The sequence below is a fragment of the Coturnix japonica genome, chromosome 3 (genome assembly GCF_001577835.2).
Source record: "Coturnix japonica isolate 7356 chromosome 3, Coturnix japonica 2.1, whole genome shotgun sequence".
NCBI lineage: Eukaryota > Metazoa > Chordata > Aves > Galliformes > Phasianidae > Coturnix > Coturnix japonica.
The window spans coordinates 92,563,135-92,576,434 of NC_029518.1; the positions used below are offsets into that span (position 1 = coordinate 92,563,135).

At 38.7% G+C, this 13,300-nt stretch overlaps 1 protein-coding gene across 1 annotated transcript in view; it reads right to left on the reverse strand.

Annotated features, from left to right (window-relative positions):
• The window catches only part of WDR35 (WD repeat domain 35), a 32,915-nt gene extending 20,782 nt beyond the window's left edge, over positions 1-12,133 (reverse strand). The window contains exons 1-10 of the mRNA XM_032443659.1: positions 11,997-12,133; positions 11,522-11,639; positions 11,124-11,195; positions 9,431-9,523; positions 8,267-8,395; positions 7,924-8,057; positions 7,253-7,418; positions 7,011-7,156; positions 5,447-5,576; positions 3,652-3,716 (exon numbers count right to left, since the gene is read on the reverse strand). Coding sequence (XP_032299550.1) covers positions 3,652-3,716; positions 5,447-5,576; positions 7,011-7,156; positions 7,253-7,418; positions 7,924-8,057; positions 8,267-8,395; positions 9,431-9,523; positions 11,124-11,195; positions 11,522-11,639; positions 11,997-12,020 — 1,077 coding nt within the window. The 5' untranslated portion in view covers positions 12,021-12,133. The remainder of the gene's footprint in view (positions 1-3,651; positions 3,717-5,446; positions 5,577-7,010; positions 7,157-7,252; positions 7,419-7,923; positions 8,058-8,266; positions 8,396-9,430; positions 9,524-11,123; positions 11,196-11,521; positions 11,640-11,996) is intronic.
• Between the last annotated feature and the right edge of the window lie 1,167 nt (positions 12,134-13,300).

The window sequence follows — 13,300 nt, forward strand, 5'->3', positions numbered from 1 at the left end:
AAAAGAAAGAAAGAAAGCAAAAGAACAGACAAGAAAGAAAAATAGAAAACAGAAAAGAGGAGAAAGAAGAAGAAGAGAAGAGAGAGAGACAGAGAGAAAGAGGAAGAAAGAGAGAAAATGAGAAAGAAGAGAGAAAGAGCAAAGAAAGAGATGTACAAACACGCACAAAAGAGAAGGAAATAAAGATTGAAAAATTTTCACACAAGTGATACACGAATAAAGTGACGTGATGAAGAGGAAGAAATGAAGAGAAAAATGTGACAGATTATTATAATAGTACAAAGATTTAAGAATATCACAGTAATCAACACGACAAGTAAAATTGAAAGAAAACGAACATGTGAAACTTACAGTCAGAGAAGCTAAAGTGAAAAGCAAAAGACATATATGACGAATAAGATGAACACACGAATGATATGTATAAGATATTAATGTGCAGACGCAAGTTGTATAATAGATGATGTAAGTAAAAAGCAAAACATAATGAATTATCACAGAAAACAAAGTATGACACCAATCAAATCTATATGTCAATTGCATCACATCAGACATCAGTCGCAAGTCCAAAATATACTTTTCACCAGATGGAGGTTTTGATTATGTGCTAGTAATATGGATATATAGGAGTTAGCGATTATTTTTCGATGACAGTTGACTCGAAGGGGATAGTGTGAGAGTTATAGTACTCTCTAGTGAGCATAGTACAAATCGCGCAGGAGCATAAGGTGCGGAAGTAATTAATAAAATAGCATTTCTCTGACTAAGATCCATTTTAGGGATTCTAAGAGAAACTATGACTTTCGATTTAGCCATATATTGAAAATCACTTATATAAAAGAGTCTGTAATCTTGTTGAGAATTTCAGTCCTCTCCAGAAAGAAGATTAGAAATTTATTCATGTTGTGGTGTGAGTCTTTCATTGTCTTTACATTTCCCTACCGTTAATTCTTGTAATTTCGATATTTTTAGTCAAGACCACTGCAGTTTTAGTACTCACTCTAGATTTTCTACTCTCTTTTGATGATTGTGCTCATCCGCAAGAAGCACCATTATGATACTTTTATTATTTCTTCTTCTACAGTAAATAGAATGCAGATCTCGTTACGTGTGGATTCTTGAGAAACTCAGAGCACTCTCAACTCATATAAATATATATCTTATTTATCGTAGACACCTCACACTATATTTAATAATTTTATGTTATGCACTTTTATAATTGTTTCTTGAAGACTTCTATTAATCTTATTACCAGAACTCTGAAGTAAACAGTACACATAAAACTGTGAACATAGCGTAACAGTGAAGTGATTAAGTATCACTCAAGAACACAGCTTCAGAAACCAAGATTTTTTCTTGGTGATTGGGTTAGATTGAACTATGCTTCTTTATATAAAATATCATAAGGAGAGAGCAGAAAGTATCCTTGTAGAGAGTGATTATCAAGAATTAAGAATTCTCACAATGGAATACTCACTTGGTTAACATGATTTCTTCTCACTTCTACTAAACTACAACAGTTTCCTTGCGCTCCAGAAATTCAGCGTTGGTATATACATCCTAGGTCTCATATCTACTGCATGGTGTGACATTCTATTTCTTTCTCTCTATATAAATTCAGCAATTCCAAAAATCTCATTTTGTGAAATTCGTTATTGTCAGATAATAGGTGTTGGTTTTTTTGCACGATTATAGCATTCTTTCAATAAAAATGAATGAAAGATACTCCTTTATATACACTAACAGGATGTTCTATCTTGTTTGTGGATTCTGAGCTATTCATCTTAAAAAATAGTGCTCATGTCATGATCCTGATATGACATTATAGTCAGATATAGATAGAACCTTTTACAAGAAAAGAATATTGTATATATTAGATACATTCACCCATTATATGTTTACTCACAGATCTTCTTTCATCGTTGATAAACATCATAGTGGTAATCTTATACTCATCTATGTCCGATGATAAAATGCATACAAACTAGGGGAAGTGCCCCACCACTGCTTTTACGTACCAATTTTTATTTCATAAAAAAATAAGCATAAACGCAGAGATTCTCTACTTTTTATCCTCATGTTAACATTACAAATCGCTTCACCATAAATTTGCTAATGCTTCGAATGGTCTTATTCATATGATTAATTCAGTACATGCTACATTGAACAGCACTCAACAATTCTCTCACAGACCCTGAGAAAAAAAGCGGCACAATTTAACCGTGTAGGGAACTGTATATAACTTTAGCTTCACATATCGTATGTCTGTCGTTACTCTTTTGTACATTACAGCATTATATCTAGCAAGTGAAATACAGTAAGAATATAATTTCAGCAAGATCAGAAGTCCAATAAGGAAAAACCATGCATGTGGTGAGAATTCGAATCATTATCTAATGAAGTGAAACTTGATTCACTTATGAGCGCAAGACTGGGGGCTTTGCTCACCTATCCTATATCTAATTCTAAATAAAGTCTATGCAGCTAAACATAAACTCTCAAAGTGTTAATTGAAAAGAGTACGATGGACAGAGTGTTATATCAATGAAAAGCACTTAGTTTCGCTTTCTAGATTTATCTCTATCTCTTATTTTTCTTCTCTCCTTTCGTGCTTAGTTAGTTTTATATGAGAGAGATCTAAGCATGCTGCTAATCTGATATGATGTATCGCCAAGTTTCATCTTATAGTTTTGTTGTGTATGAATTTTGAGACATCAAAATAATGTGCCCTCTGAAAATAGAAAGAACAAGTAGCCTGAAGGTATTGTGGAGCTGTTGCATCGGAAGGTGCCTCAAGTGCGTTTACCAAGAGGGAACAGAATACGGAGTTAGTAGGTTCTACGTGACACTTCATATATTCCTTTTAGCCTAAGCGTCTAGTTTCTTGTTCATCTTTGTGCTATTTTTAGGTATTCATTCGAGGTTCGAAAAAATAGAATTTAATAGGATAAATCAAAAAGGTTTTGGAACAATCAAGGACTATCGCTTACAATCTACAATGTATGTTATAGCATACTCCATTCCAGTCTTATCGTGCTATACTTTTTTCCAGAACTAGAAAAAGTCACATAGAATTACTAAAAGTCAAATATCGCACATGTCCACGTTAGCGATACAATTTATCCAGAGATGCGCAGTTTATTACTGTGAACAAATATATATAAAAGAACAACCTCCGTAGAGCTGTATAATGGCCCTCTTCCATCAGATTTGTTACTCGTGTTTAAAATACATCGTGCACCCTTGGTGATAATAACAACATAGTTTTAGAGTATCATTATTTGGTCATTGTTAAGAGAGACACTGGACTATAGTGTAATTATAAACAGGTAAAGGCAACTATGAAGAATTTTTCATATTACATTTTATCAAGTTACTGTCGACATGCCACGTAACTAGCATGGTATTCTAATTACTGATCTTCATATTAAAATGCATGAGCTCTAACATTTCGCAGGAATATCTCATACGTGTCTATAAACTAGCGTATTGTTAAAGCTGAGACAACACAAGTAATGCTACTTCTCTTCATTTTCTGTAATGTGTGCAAATAGTGCGAGTAGAAAAACAAAGCACATATATTAGAGATTGATCATTCACATACAATTTCATCTCTCAGTTAGTTTTGAGTTAGATCCACTCAAGAAACAATACAACACAGTACTCTGGACGGTCAGGTCGGGTGTACGCATAAACCAAAGTATTGGAGCAGTAACCCACTGCCAAAGAAAACAGATGGACTAACTCAGTATACATTCTTTCATGAATGTGTTTACTTCGTATCAGCACATAATACAATCACTATTCAGTGTTCTTTACCTGTCATGTGATGAACTTGTTTATAGAAAGAATGGGAAGACAGACCTGGTAATATGTTATTTGCATACTGCTAACATAGAATCATAGAATCATAGAATTATAGAATCATAGAATTACTCAGGTTTGAAAAGACCTTCAAGATCATCAAGTCCAACCGCAGCTTAACCATAGTACCCTAACTCTAAAAACCCTACACTAAATCATATCCCTGAGTACCACATCCAAACAGCTCTTAAACACAACCAGGGATGGCGATTCAACCACCTCCCTGGGGAGCCTATTCCAGCCTATTAACATGGAAAAAGCTGCCTTCCCATCACCAGAAACTGACCCGATCAGAACTGGAGAATCATTCTCAAAATGAGAAAAAAACTTTATTCCATGTTTCTTCCTTGTTCAAAGAGAGCAGAAATACTTACGGCGATGATGGCTTTTACCATGAAAATGCTTTCCTTGACAAGTGATTTGGAAACACAACATCTGTTTCCCAATGGAAGATAATAAACACCTTAGACAGTGCACTTCCTGGAGCAGTCCAAATAAGCAACTATATTAGAGCACTGAAGTAACTTCTAACCCTTCTTCTGTATTAGTAGCATGAGAAAAAGCCATCTCATCCCCACAGAAGAATCATATAATCATAGAATTAGCCAGGTTGGAAAAGACCTTGAAGATCATCAAGTCCAACCGCAGCCTAACTAGTACCCTAGAAGCATTGATATATAACAAGGAGGGTATAAAATAATATAATATATAAGCATTGATATATAACAAGGCAAAAAGAGAAACATTCAAACACCATAAAAATTATGAAGATTTTTTAAATTGCATTCAACAATATTGTAGAAGATAATATAAGGCCTTTCCAATACACCAGAAAGTGAAAACACCTCTGAAAGGGAGGTGAGGCTGATAAGCAAACAAGATATAGAGAACCACTTCTGGATGAAAATAGCACTGACCTGGTACAGAGGAAGTATTTCTACTATGCCTCAATAAACACTGACCCAACCAAGCTAATAGCATGGAACAACTCCAAAAGGAAAGAGTGAATGGCACAACCACAAGATTTCTGTTCTTCAAACCCTGGTCTCCTCACAGTTTTAGTGTTGGAAAACTGTTTAGCAGTTGGAATAAAATGTATTGATCATAGAATGCTCTCCTTATCTCATATATCTCAGATACCTAGGTCTGTATCCAAGCTTTGCCTTTGGAAAGCTACAAAGCAATTCAAGAGAGAGCTCAGCAATGAGATCACAACTGGTGAACGCGCAACGGGATGTTCCAGTGCTCTACTATCGCTTCTGTTTGTGTAAATGTGACCATAGAAACTAATCTCATAGTTAAAAAAACAAATGAGCACATTAAAAGAGTCCGTAATACCATAATTTGGGTCTCTCCCTTACAGTTTTTACAGGATGGAAAAAACTATTTCCTGCCCAATGAAAAGAAAAACTGTCAGTATAAAAAACCTACTGTATTTTTCACTTTCTAGGAATAAATTCTGCATCCTCCCCAATGAGCTTAGAAATCCATTTATCACCTAACTATCCTTTTATCCTGTACTTAAGCACCATCTTCTTCAGCTTTCAACTAAATTTGCTAATCAAGTTAAGTGCCACACAACCACTTACCTTGTAATCTGGCCGAATGTTTGCAAAATATATGTAAGAATCAACAGCCAGTGCAATTTTTAGTCCACCTCCCTCCCAAGACAAGGCTGATATCTGCTTGCCAGGAACTTTCAGCGTGCGCAAGTGCTTGTTTTAAAACAAGAGAAGAAAAAAATACTGAATATCATAGGAAGACTGCCCTAAAATACATAAACAACAGTGCTGCTGGTTGATGAAACACAAGCTGATACACCTTCTCTACAGTACCCCATAATAATTCCCCTATTAGCAAACACATGCTAGAAAGGTTTGACAATTTGTTATGCATTATAATAAACCATGCATCATTTTTTTCCTATTTTCTTCTGTACTCTTCAGAAAGGGAAATGTTTAATTTACAGACTACATTTTAAAACCTGGGAAAGATTAAACAATAGAGAATGACAATATAGCTATTTTTCCTTACATATGGTAATCTGAACCACCTTTACTATTTCAATTACTATTCAACAGCACTGATAACTGACATGACACAAGTTTCACTGTTACTGGCAGTAAGTGTATAAATTATATCAGCCAGCTGACCTTTAACTTACAGCCGATAGGTCAGGGAGATATTTGTATTCATTTAAACTATGTCAAGGGCGTATACTGAATCAGCTGCACTGGTACACGATCTGCAGTGAGGCAATGGACGTTTTCTTTGTCTCTATACCTCCTTCCCTTTCCAAAAAGTCCAATAAAAGTACTCAGACATGAATCTATAATTTAAGACCTCACAAACTTCCCTTTTTATAAATATCTTTTTTATAGCACCTTGAACTGAACAATGAATTAAATAAAAATTAACATTTCCAAAAACAACTACCATTGTCCCACAGACCATTTGTTTGTGGGAAACTTTTTGGTTGCAAAGTATAGAGATGGATGTAATAAAGGACACCTCTACTCTTTAGTGTAATACTTGGCTTACATAAAATACATCTCTTTAGGGAGCAGAGCACTGATACTTGTGCTTACATCTAGCCTTCCTTCTGAAAGTGTGACTTCACATCTAAAGAAACCACTGTCAATAAGCTTATATAATTTAGTGCCTAGTTCATGGGTTTGATCAGTTACTGTAGCCAGCTGTAAGTCCAATACACACTATTCACAGCAGACACCATCTTCCAAAAGGTTAACCCACAACTTGACTATCACAACCAGCACAAAACCAACCTAAAACCCAGGTTGACTGTTGACTTTAAACTCTAGATACAAACACCTGTTTCTAGAGGTCTGGAGACCCCTAGGTCTTACATAGTCAGTGGAGAAAGACAAATACGTCCAGGTTTGATACATACATACTAGGTTAACATCCGACCTGCTGCCTAAGCGTTCAAAATTGATTACCAACTCTAGGAGCAAATTCCTTACTCAGAGAGTGCGAGGCCCTGCCACAGCTGCACAGAGAAACTGGGGATGCCCCATCTCTGGAGGTGTTTAAGGTTGGGTGAAGCCTTGAGAAATCCACACAGAAAAAAAAAAAAACATGCTAAAATAAAGCAAATGAAGGTTGCATTAGTGTATTAAATATTTTACCTCACCAAATGGAGTGTAGAACTGCACAACATTGACATCTTTATCTGGAGATGTTCCTTTTAGGGAGCCTGCCAGTGCCAACACGCTTCCGCAATGGTTCCACTGAATGCACACTATATTCATACCAGCGTCAATCAAAACAGGATCTAGGTTTTGAGAAATTCATATTGAAAACCTAAAGATTAGTAGACGTTTTAGATCAATAAGAGCTCAGTAATCAACATCCCACATTCTGTACTTACTGTGGTCATTCTCATCTCTCATTATCTGGCATCTTCCATTTTCATAACAGACAGCAAGACAAGGACAATCTGGTTCAACGTAGCCTTCTGTACCATGGTACCAATGTATTCCAGCAATGCGGAAAGTTCCCGTTAAGTTCACCAAACAACTCAGCTTCATTTTCACCTAGGCAAGAATGGTTTAGTACTGAAAGTCATGTATAACTCGCTGTGTACAGGAACAATTTATATCTACACAGAGAGCTTGAAAGAGACCAGATACATGTACGCTGAACTGTTCTCCTGAGCCAAGGAAAAAACTGGCATAAAAATTTAAGAGTTTGAGAGAACTCTTTATTCAATGCTGAATCAGACATATGAGAACACATCTTTTAATTACAAAGAAGTATTTCATATCTGGCATTTTTACTCTTTGAAAAGTATCCTAGAAAATAAACACATACACACAAAAGCCACTCAGTACCACAATAGAACTTTACAAAAAAATAAAACTTTTTGTTATTATTTTCATTACAAAATTGCAACTGCATAAATCTTGCATTAAAATGTTACAAAGAACCTTGTCCCTAACTGAACTCCTCCAACTAAATGAGTATAAAATAACCTAAAGAGGAAATAAATATTTATGCGCATTACATTTAATACCTTTATGACAACAAGCGTGAACTTACAATGAAGTTTCCATTGCTGTCATAAATGTGGATTTCTCCATTTGCCATTCCAAAGAGCAAGACTTTGCTATCAGAGGACCAGGCCACGTGGCACAGGTGTGTACCTTTCAAGTCTTTACCCCAGATGCGGTTGCCTGTAACAGAGCACTGATTGTACTTCATAAGCATAGCACAGGACTAAAGAAAGGATGCAATCCCATATGAAAACTAAAGCTGCTAAAGAATTGAAGCAACAACTTTTAAAGTAACTATTAATCATAATTATATAGAGAACGAGTTACTATGCACATACTTCTGGAAAATGAAAGCTATCTGACAAGACAACAATTAGCAAAGCTTTTACCATCCACAGATCCAACAATCACAGCTCCATCTTCGTACACAATACAAATCTTCTGCCCATCAGCATTCCAGCTCATGCTTCGAACAACAGATTTGTTTCTGTTGTTTATCATCTCTTCAAACCAAGAACCTATTAGTAGTGAATCAAAAACTGAGTTACACTTCTGATTTAATAATCCTCTCATCAATTCAAGACTAATAACCAAATTTAAAGAATAAAACTACCCTCAATTAAAGGATATGCAAATAGGATACCAATGAGATGCTAATGACATTTCTTAGCAATATAATTTCAAGAAGATGCTAAAAACAAATACAACATAATACAGAAACATAAGAAGTTTATTAAAATTACCAATGAATCAACGTAGAGATTCAATGAAATGGCAAACATATTTGAAGTGCCTGCTTTTAACCACAGATAAGATACAAGTTAATATGACTCTGAAATGCCTTGAAGAGATGTAGAAATATTGTTTTGGAAATAAATTAAAGAGAACGTTGTTCCAATTTTTAGTGAAACTTCAGAAAGACTACAGTACTATGTGAAATCATAGTGCTGTGATCATCTAGTTTCAACCCCCCCTGCTATGTGCATGGTCACCAACCACCAGACCAGGCTGCCCAGAGCCACATCCAGCCTGGCCTTGAATGCCTGCAAGGGATGGGGCATCCACAGCCTCCTTGGGCAACCTGTTCCAGTGCATCACCACCCTCTGGGTGAAAAACTTCCTCCTAATATCTAACCTAAACCTCTCCTGTCTCAGTTTAAAATTGTTCCCCCTTGTCCTATCACTATCCACCCTTGTAAACAGCCATTAAACTAAAGGAGATTACTCATGTGCTTCTTTTTATTGTACAATACGCTGTTTTTCTCCAAGGAAATAAAGTAAAAGACATTTAAAATAAGACCTTTGTAGAGCTTTACCAAGCAAATGGCTAAAAGCTGGTATCTTTTCCTTAGACAACTCTGCAGGACAAACACCTTTTCATAAGCAGCACTAGAAAAATTCAGACAATTACAATAAAAACTTGAAAAATGTTTTAAACCTATTTTGACTTTTTCAGAAAAGAAAAAATAAAAGAAAAAGAATTATTAAAATCACTAGGAAAGATTCCCCACTGTATGGATTATTATCCAACCTCAGAGTTGTCTGCATTGTACCTTTATAGATGATCCACACAATGATGAGCCCGTTTTGATCACTGGTTGTTAATTTGTGGTACTGTTCATTCCACGTCACCACCTGCACAGAACCTAGAAAATTATAGACTTCTTGTGATTATGTCATTTAAAGAAGTGAATGGAAAGCATGACATATAAATTGATTTCCCTGGAGTACACAGAAATTTCTACTGCCGACACTGATTTCATTGTAGACATTCTTCTGTACCATTCCTTTCCTCTTCCAAAATTCTGCTAAGTTCCTCCCTTTGCTCCTTCATTCACTCACCTCAGCATCTACTCCAAATTCTACCCAGAATATTGTTTCAGTATTGAAAACCCAAATCAGTTTGGTGCTTTCTGACTGTCTCAGGCATATTTGGGAACTTGACAAAACTTTACTGGCCTAAGTAGGCTTTTTTTTGCTCTTTTCTTTTTCCTCTTCATAGAAGTATTTTGATCCTCAGTAGTGCTGTAGGTTTAAAAGCAAACATCCCTCCTGCTTACCAAAAAGCACATTTTCCACACTACTTCAGACCTTCGCGTCTCACAGAGGAACCTCCTTGCAAATTTGACACCCAGAATCACAGAATCATAGAATGGCTGGGTTGAAAAGGACCACAATGATCATCTGGTTTCAACCCCCTGCTATGTGCAGGGTTGCCAACCACCAGACCAGGCTGCCCAGAGCCACATCCAGCCTGGCCTTGAATGCCTGCAGGGATGGGGCATCCACAGCCTCCTTGGGCAACCTGTTCCAGTGTGTCACCACCCTCTGGGTGAAAAACTAATATCTAACCTAAACATCCCCTGTCTCAGTTTAAGACCATTCCCCCTTATCCTATAATCTTCAGACAGTTTCTAATATTAGTTCATATCAGTCTAATACTGGATGTGAACTTGATCACTTCAAGCATCACACTAATTCAGTTCTTCACCAGTGGTTATCCGTTTCCTCTTTATCCTTTCTATTTCTCTTTATTTCAGGCATAAGCTTTACTGACAATCAAAGATATACTGAATGGAACATAAATGTAACCTATTTCAGGATCAATTTCCACCTCAAAATAAATCAAAACACCTATCCCTGAATAATGAACAGAGACCAAGGAATTAAGAAAAAGTCAAAATTGAAGCAATAATTCTCAACCCACTAATTCATTCACAGATCGTGAAAGATTAACTCTAGGTATTCCATCAGGTACCTTAACAGAAAACAGATAGCCAAGCTGTTACATGTCTGATTATAATACTGATGTCTTTATTTAGGACTTCTAATTAAAGCTTTGAGATAAAATACTCTATACATTTATCCAAATCCTGTATTTTTCATCATAACTGCAGTGGAACTCCAGGATCACAGTCTGAACCAATGGGTGAGCTATGTGAGTGCGTAAGTGCCTGGAGCAGCAGAGGGGGGTCTGGAGCCACCCTACTTCCTTGCAATCTGAGTCTGTGTGGGTTCCCCCACCCCCTTGCCCTTCTCTCCTGCAGCACAACTGTATGAATGGGGAAGGGTCGCATTCTTCAGCTTGTCCCTTTCTCCAAACTGTTACTGGGAGGGGTGAGTTAATTCCTTTCTGATATCTTTTCCTACAGAGTCTATTTGTCAAATAAAGACTGTCATTGCCCTCATTTGTTCTACAATAATTAAAAACAAATAAACAAACATGAAATGCCCAGGAAGACTTACCGCTATGACCTTCAAGATTCTGATTCATAGAAAGATTGCTAGGAGCTGCCAGTCCCTTTATTTTTGCTTCATCTAAAAATAACAAAAATAACCATAAGATAAACCTAACAAAAGTAAAGTTATTACAGTCTGTAACGGTACTTCAGCTCTAATGAGCATTTATATAAACGAAATTATAAAGGCAGAAGTGTAGGATGGATTTGCCAACATTCAAAAATAGGGAAGAAATAATGAAATTCATCTCAAAACAAATTATTAAAATCACAGAATGGCCTGAGTTGAAAAGGACCACAATGATCATGTAGTTTGAACCCCACTGCTATGTGCAGGGTCACCAACCACCAGACCAGGCTGTCCAGAGCCACGTCAATATAAAATTGCCTATAACTGTGTATTACCTGTCTGTGTTTCTAGTTTTAAAACCTTCAGTAATCCATCCTCTCCACCACAGGCTATGAAGCCTTCATCCTTGTTCCAGGAAATACATCTTAACCGGACGTTACCAGGGATTGCAATCTGAAAACAAAACGTATTTTATTTGTACACAGCAGCAAAGAACCTTTTTATTTAACGTCAGGATACTCTAAGAACGCCTCAAAATACCTACAGGGACACCTCCTTCTAGATTTGGTTGCTCACAGCCCCATCCAGGCTGGCCTGGAGTTCTTCCAAGTAGGGGGCATTCACAGACTCGCTGGGCAACCCGTTTCAGTACACAGGAAAGAATTCATACACAGCAGCTGAGAGAACAGCCGAGCCGAGCCGAACCGAACCCGAACCCCCTCAGGACCTCCCGCCTCGCCGCTATCTGGAAGCAGGGAATTCCGCCTGCCCCGTGAGCCGCCCCCCGCCCCCTCCGTGCGCCGGCAGCACCTTCTTGCACAAATAGATGAACATGCCGGGATCTGCAGGCACGGCACGGCCCGCTCCCAACAGCGGCACACAGACACAGCCCTGTGGTAACCTCCTTGGTTGCCTTGGCAGCCGCCGCCGGAAGGTTTTTCATGGCGCTTACCTTCTATATCCGGGGCGGCCGTGGTGATGGAGCTGAGCTGGGCTCAGTGTGTTAAAGGTGCAATGCACCCTCAGCAAGTTTGCTGATGACACCAAGCTGAGTGGTGCAGTCGATACGGTGGAAGGAAGGGATGCCATTCAGAGGGACCTCTACAGGCTGGAAAGCTGGGCTCGGGTGAACCTAATGAGGTTCAACACAGCAAAGTGCAAGGTTTTGCACTTGGGCCGGAAGAACCCCAGGCACCTGTACAGGCTGGGAGGAGTTGTCCTTGAGAGCAGCTCGGCAGAAAAAGACCTAGGGGTCCTGATAGATGAGAAACTTAACATGAGCCAGCAGTGCGCTCTGGCAGCCCGGAAAGCAAATGGGATCCTGGGCTCCATCAGGAGAGGGGTGGTCAGCAGGGATAGGGAGGTGATCGTCCCTCTCTACTCTGCTCTTGTGAGGCCCCATCTGGAGTACTGTGTCCAGGTGTGGAGCCCTCAGTACAAAAAAGACATGGAGATTTTGGAAAGGGTCCAGAGGAGGGACAGGAAGATGATCAGGGGGCTGGAGCACCTCCCCTATGAGGACAGGCTGAGGGAGTTGGGTTTGTTCAGCCTGGAGAAGAGAAGGTTGCGGGGTGACCTCATTGCAGCCTTTCAATACCTGAAGGGAACTTACTCCCAGGAGGGGAGTAAACTCATCGAAAGGGCTGACAATAGCAGGACACGGGGAAATGGTTTTAAGTTGAAAGAGGGAAGATTTAGGTTGGATGTTAGGGGGAAGTTCTTCACTAGGAGAGTGGTTAGGCCCTGGAACAGGCTGCCCAGGGAGGTTGTGGATGCCCCGTCCTTGGAGGTGTTCAAGACCAGGTTGGACGGGGCCCTGGGCAACCTGATCTAGTAAATGTGTATGTTTGGTGGCCCTGCCAGGCAGGGGGGTTGGAACTACATGATCCTTGAGGTCCCTTCCACCCTGGGTCATTCTGTGATTCTGTGATTCTGTAATGGAGCCCTTCAGACAGAGAAGGGTTGCTGAGTCCATGCGCAGTGCCTCAGCAGCAGTGGAATGAGGCCCAAGCCCCTGTCCCTGCCCCCCTTGCGGAGGGCGTGCAGTACAAGTGACATGTATCTCCTGCCAGAGTTTGCAGTCTCATTTTCACAGAATCACAGAATGACCCAGG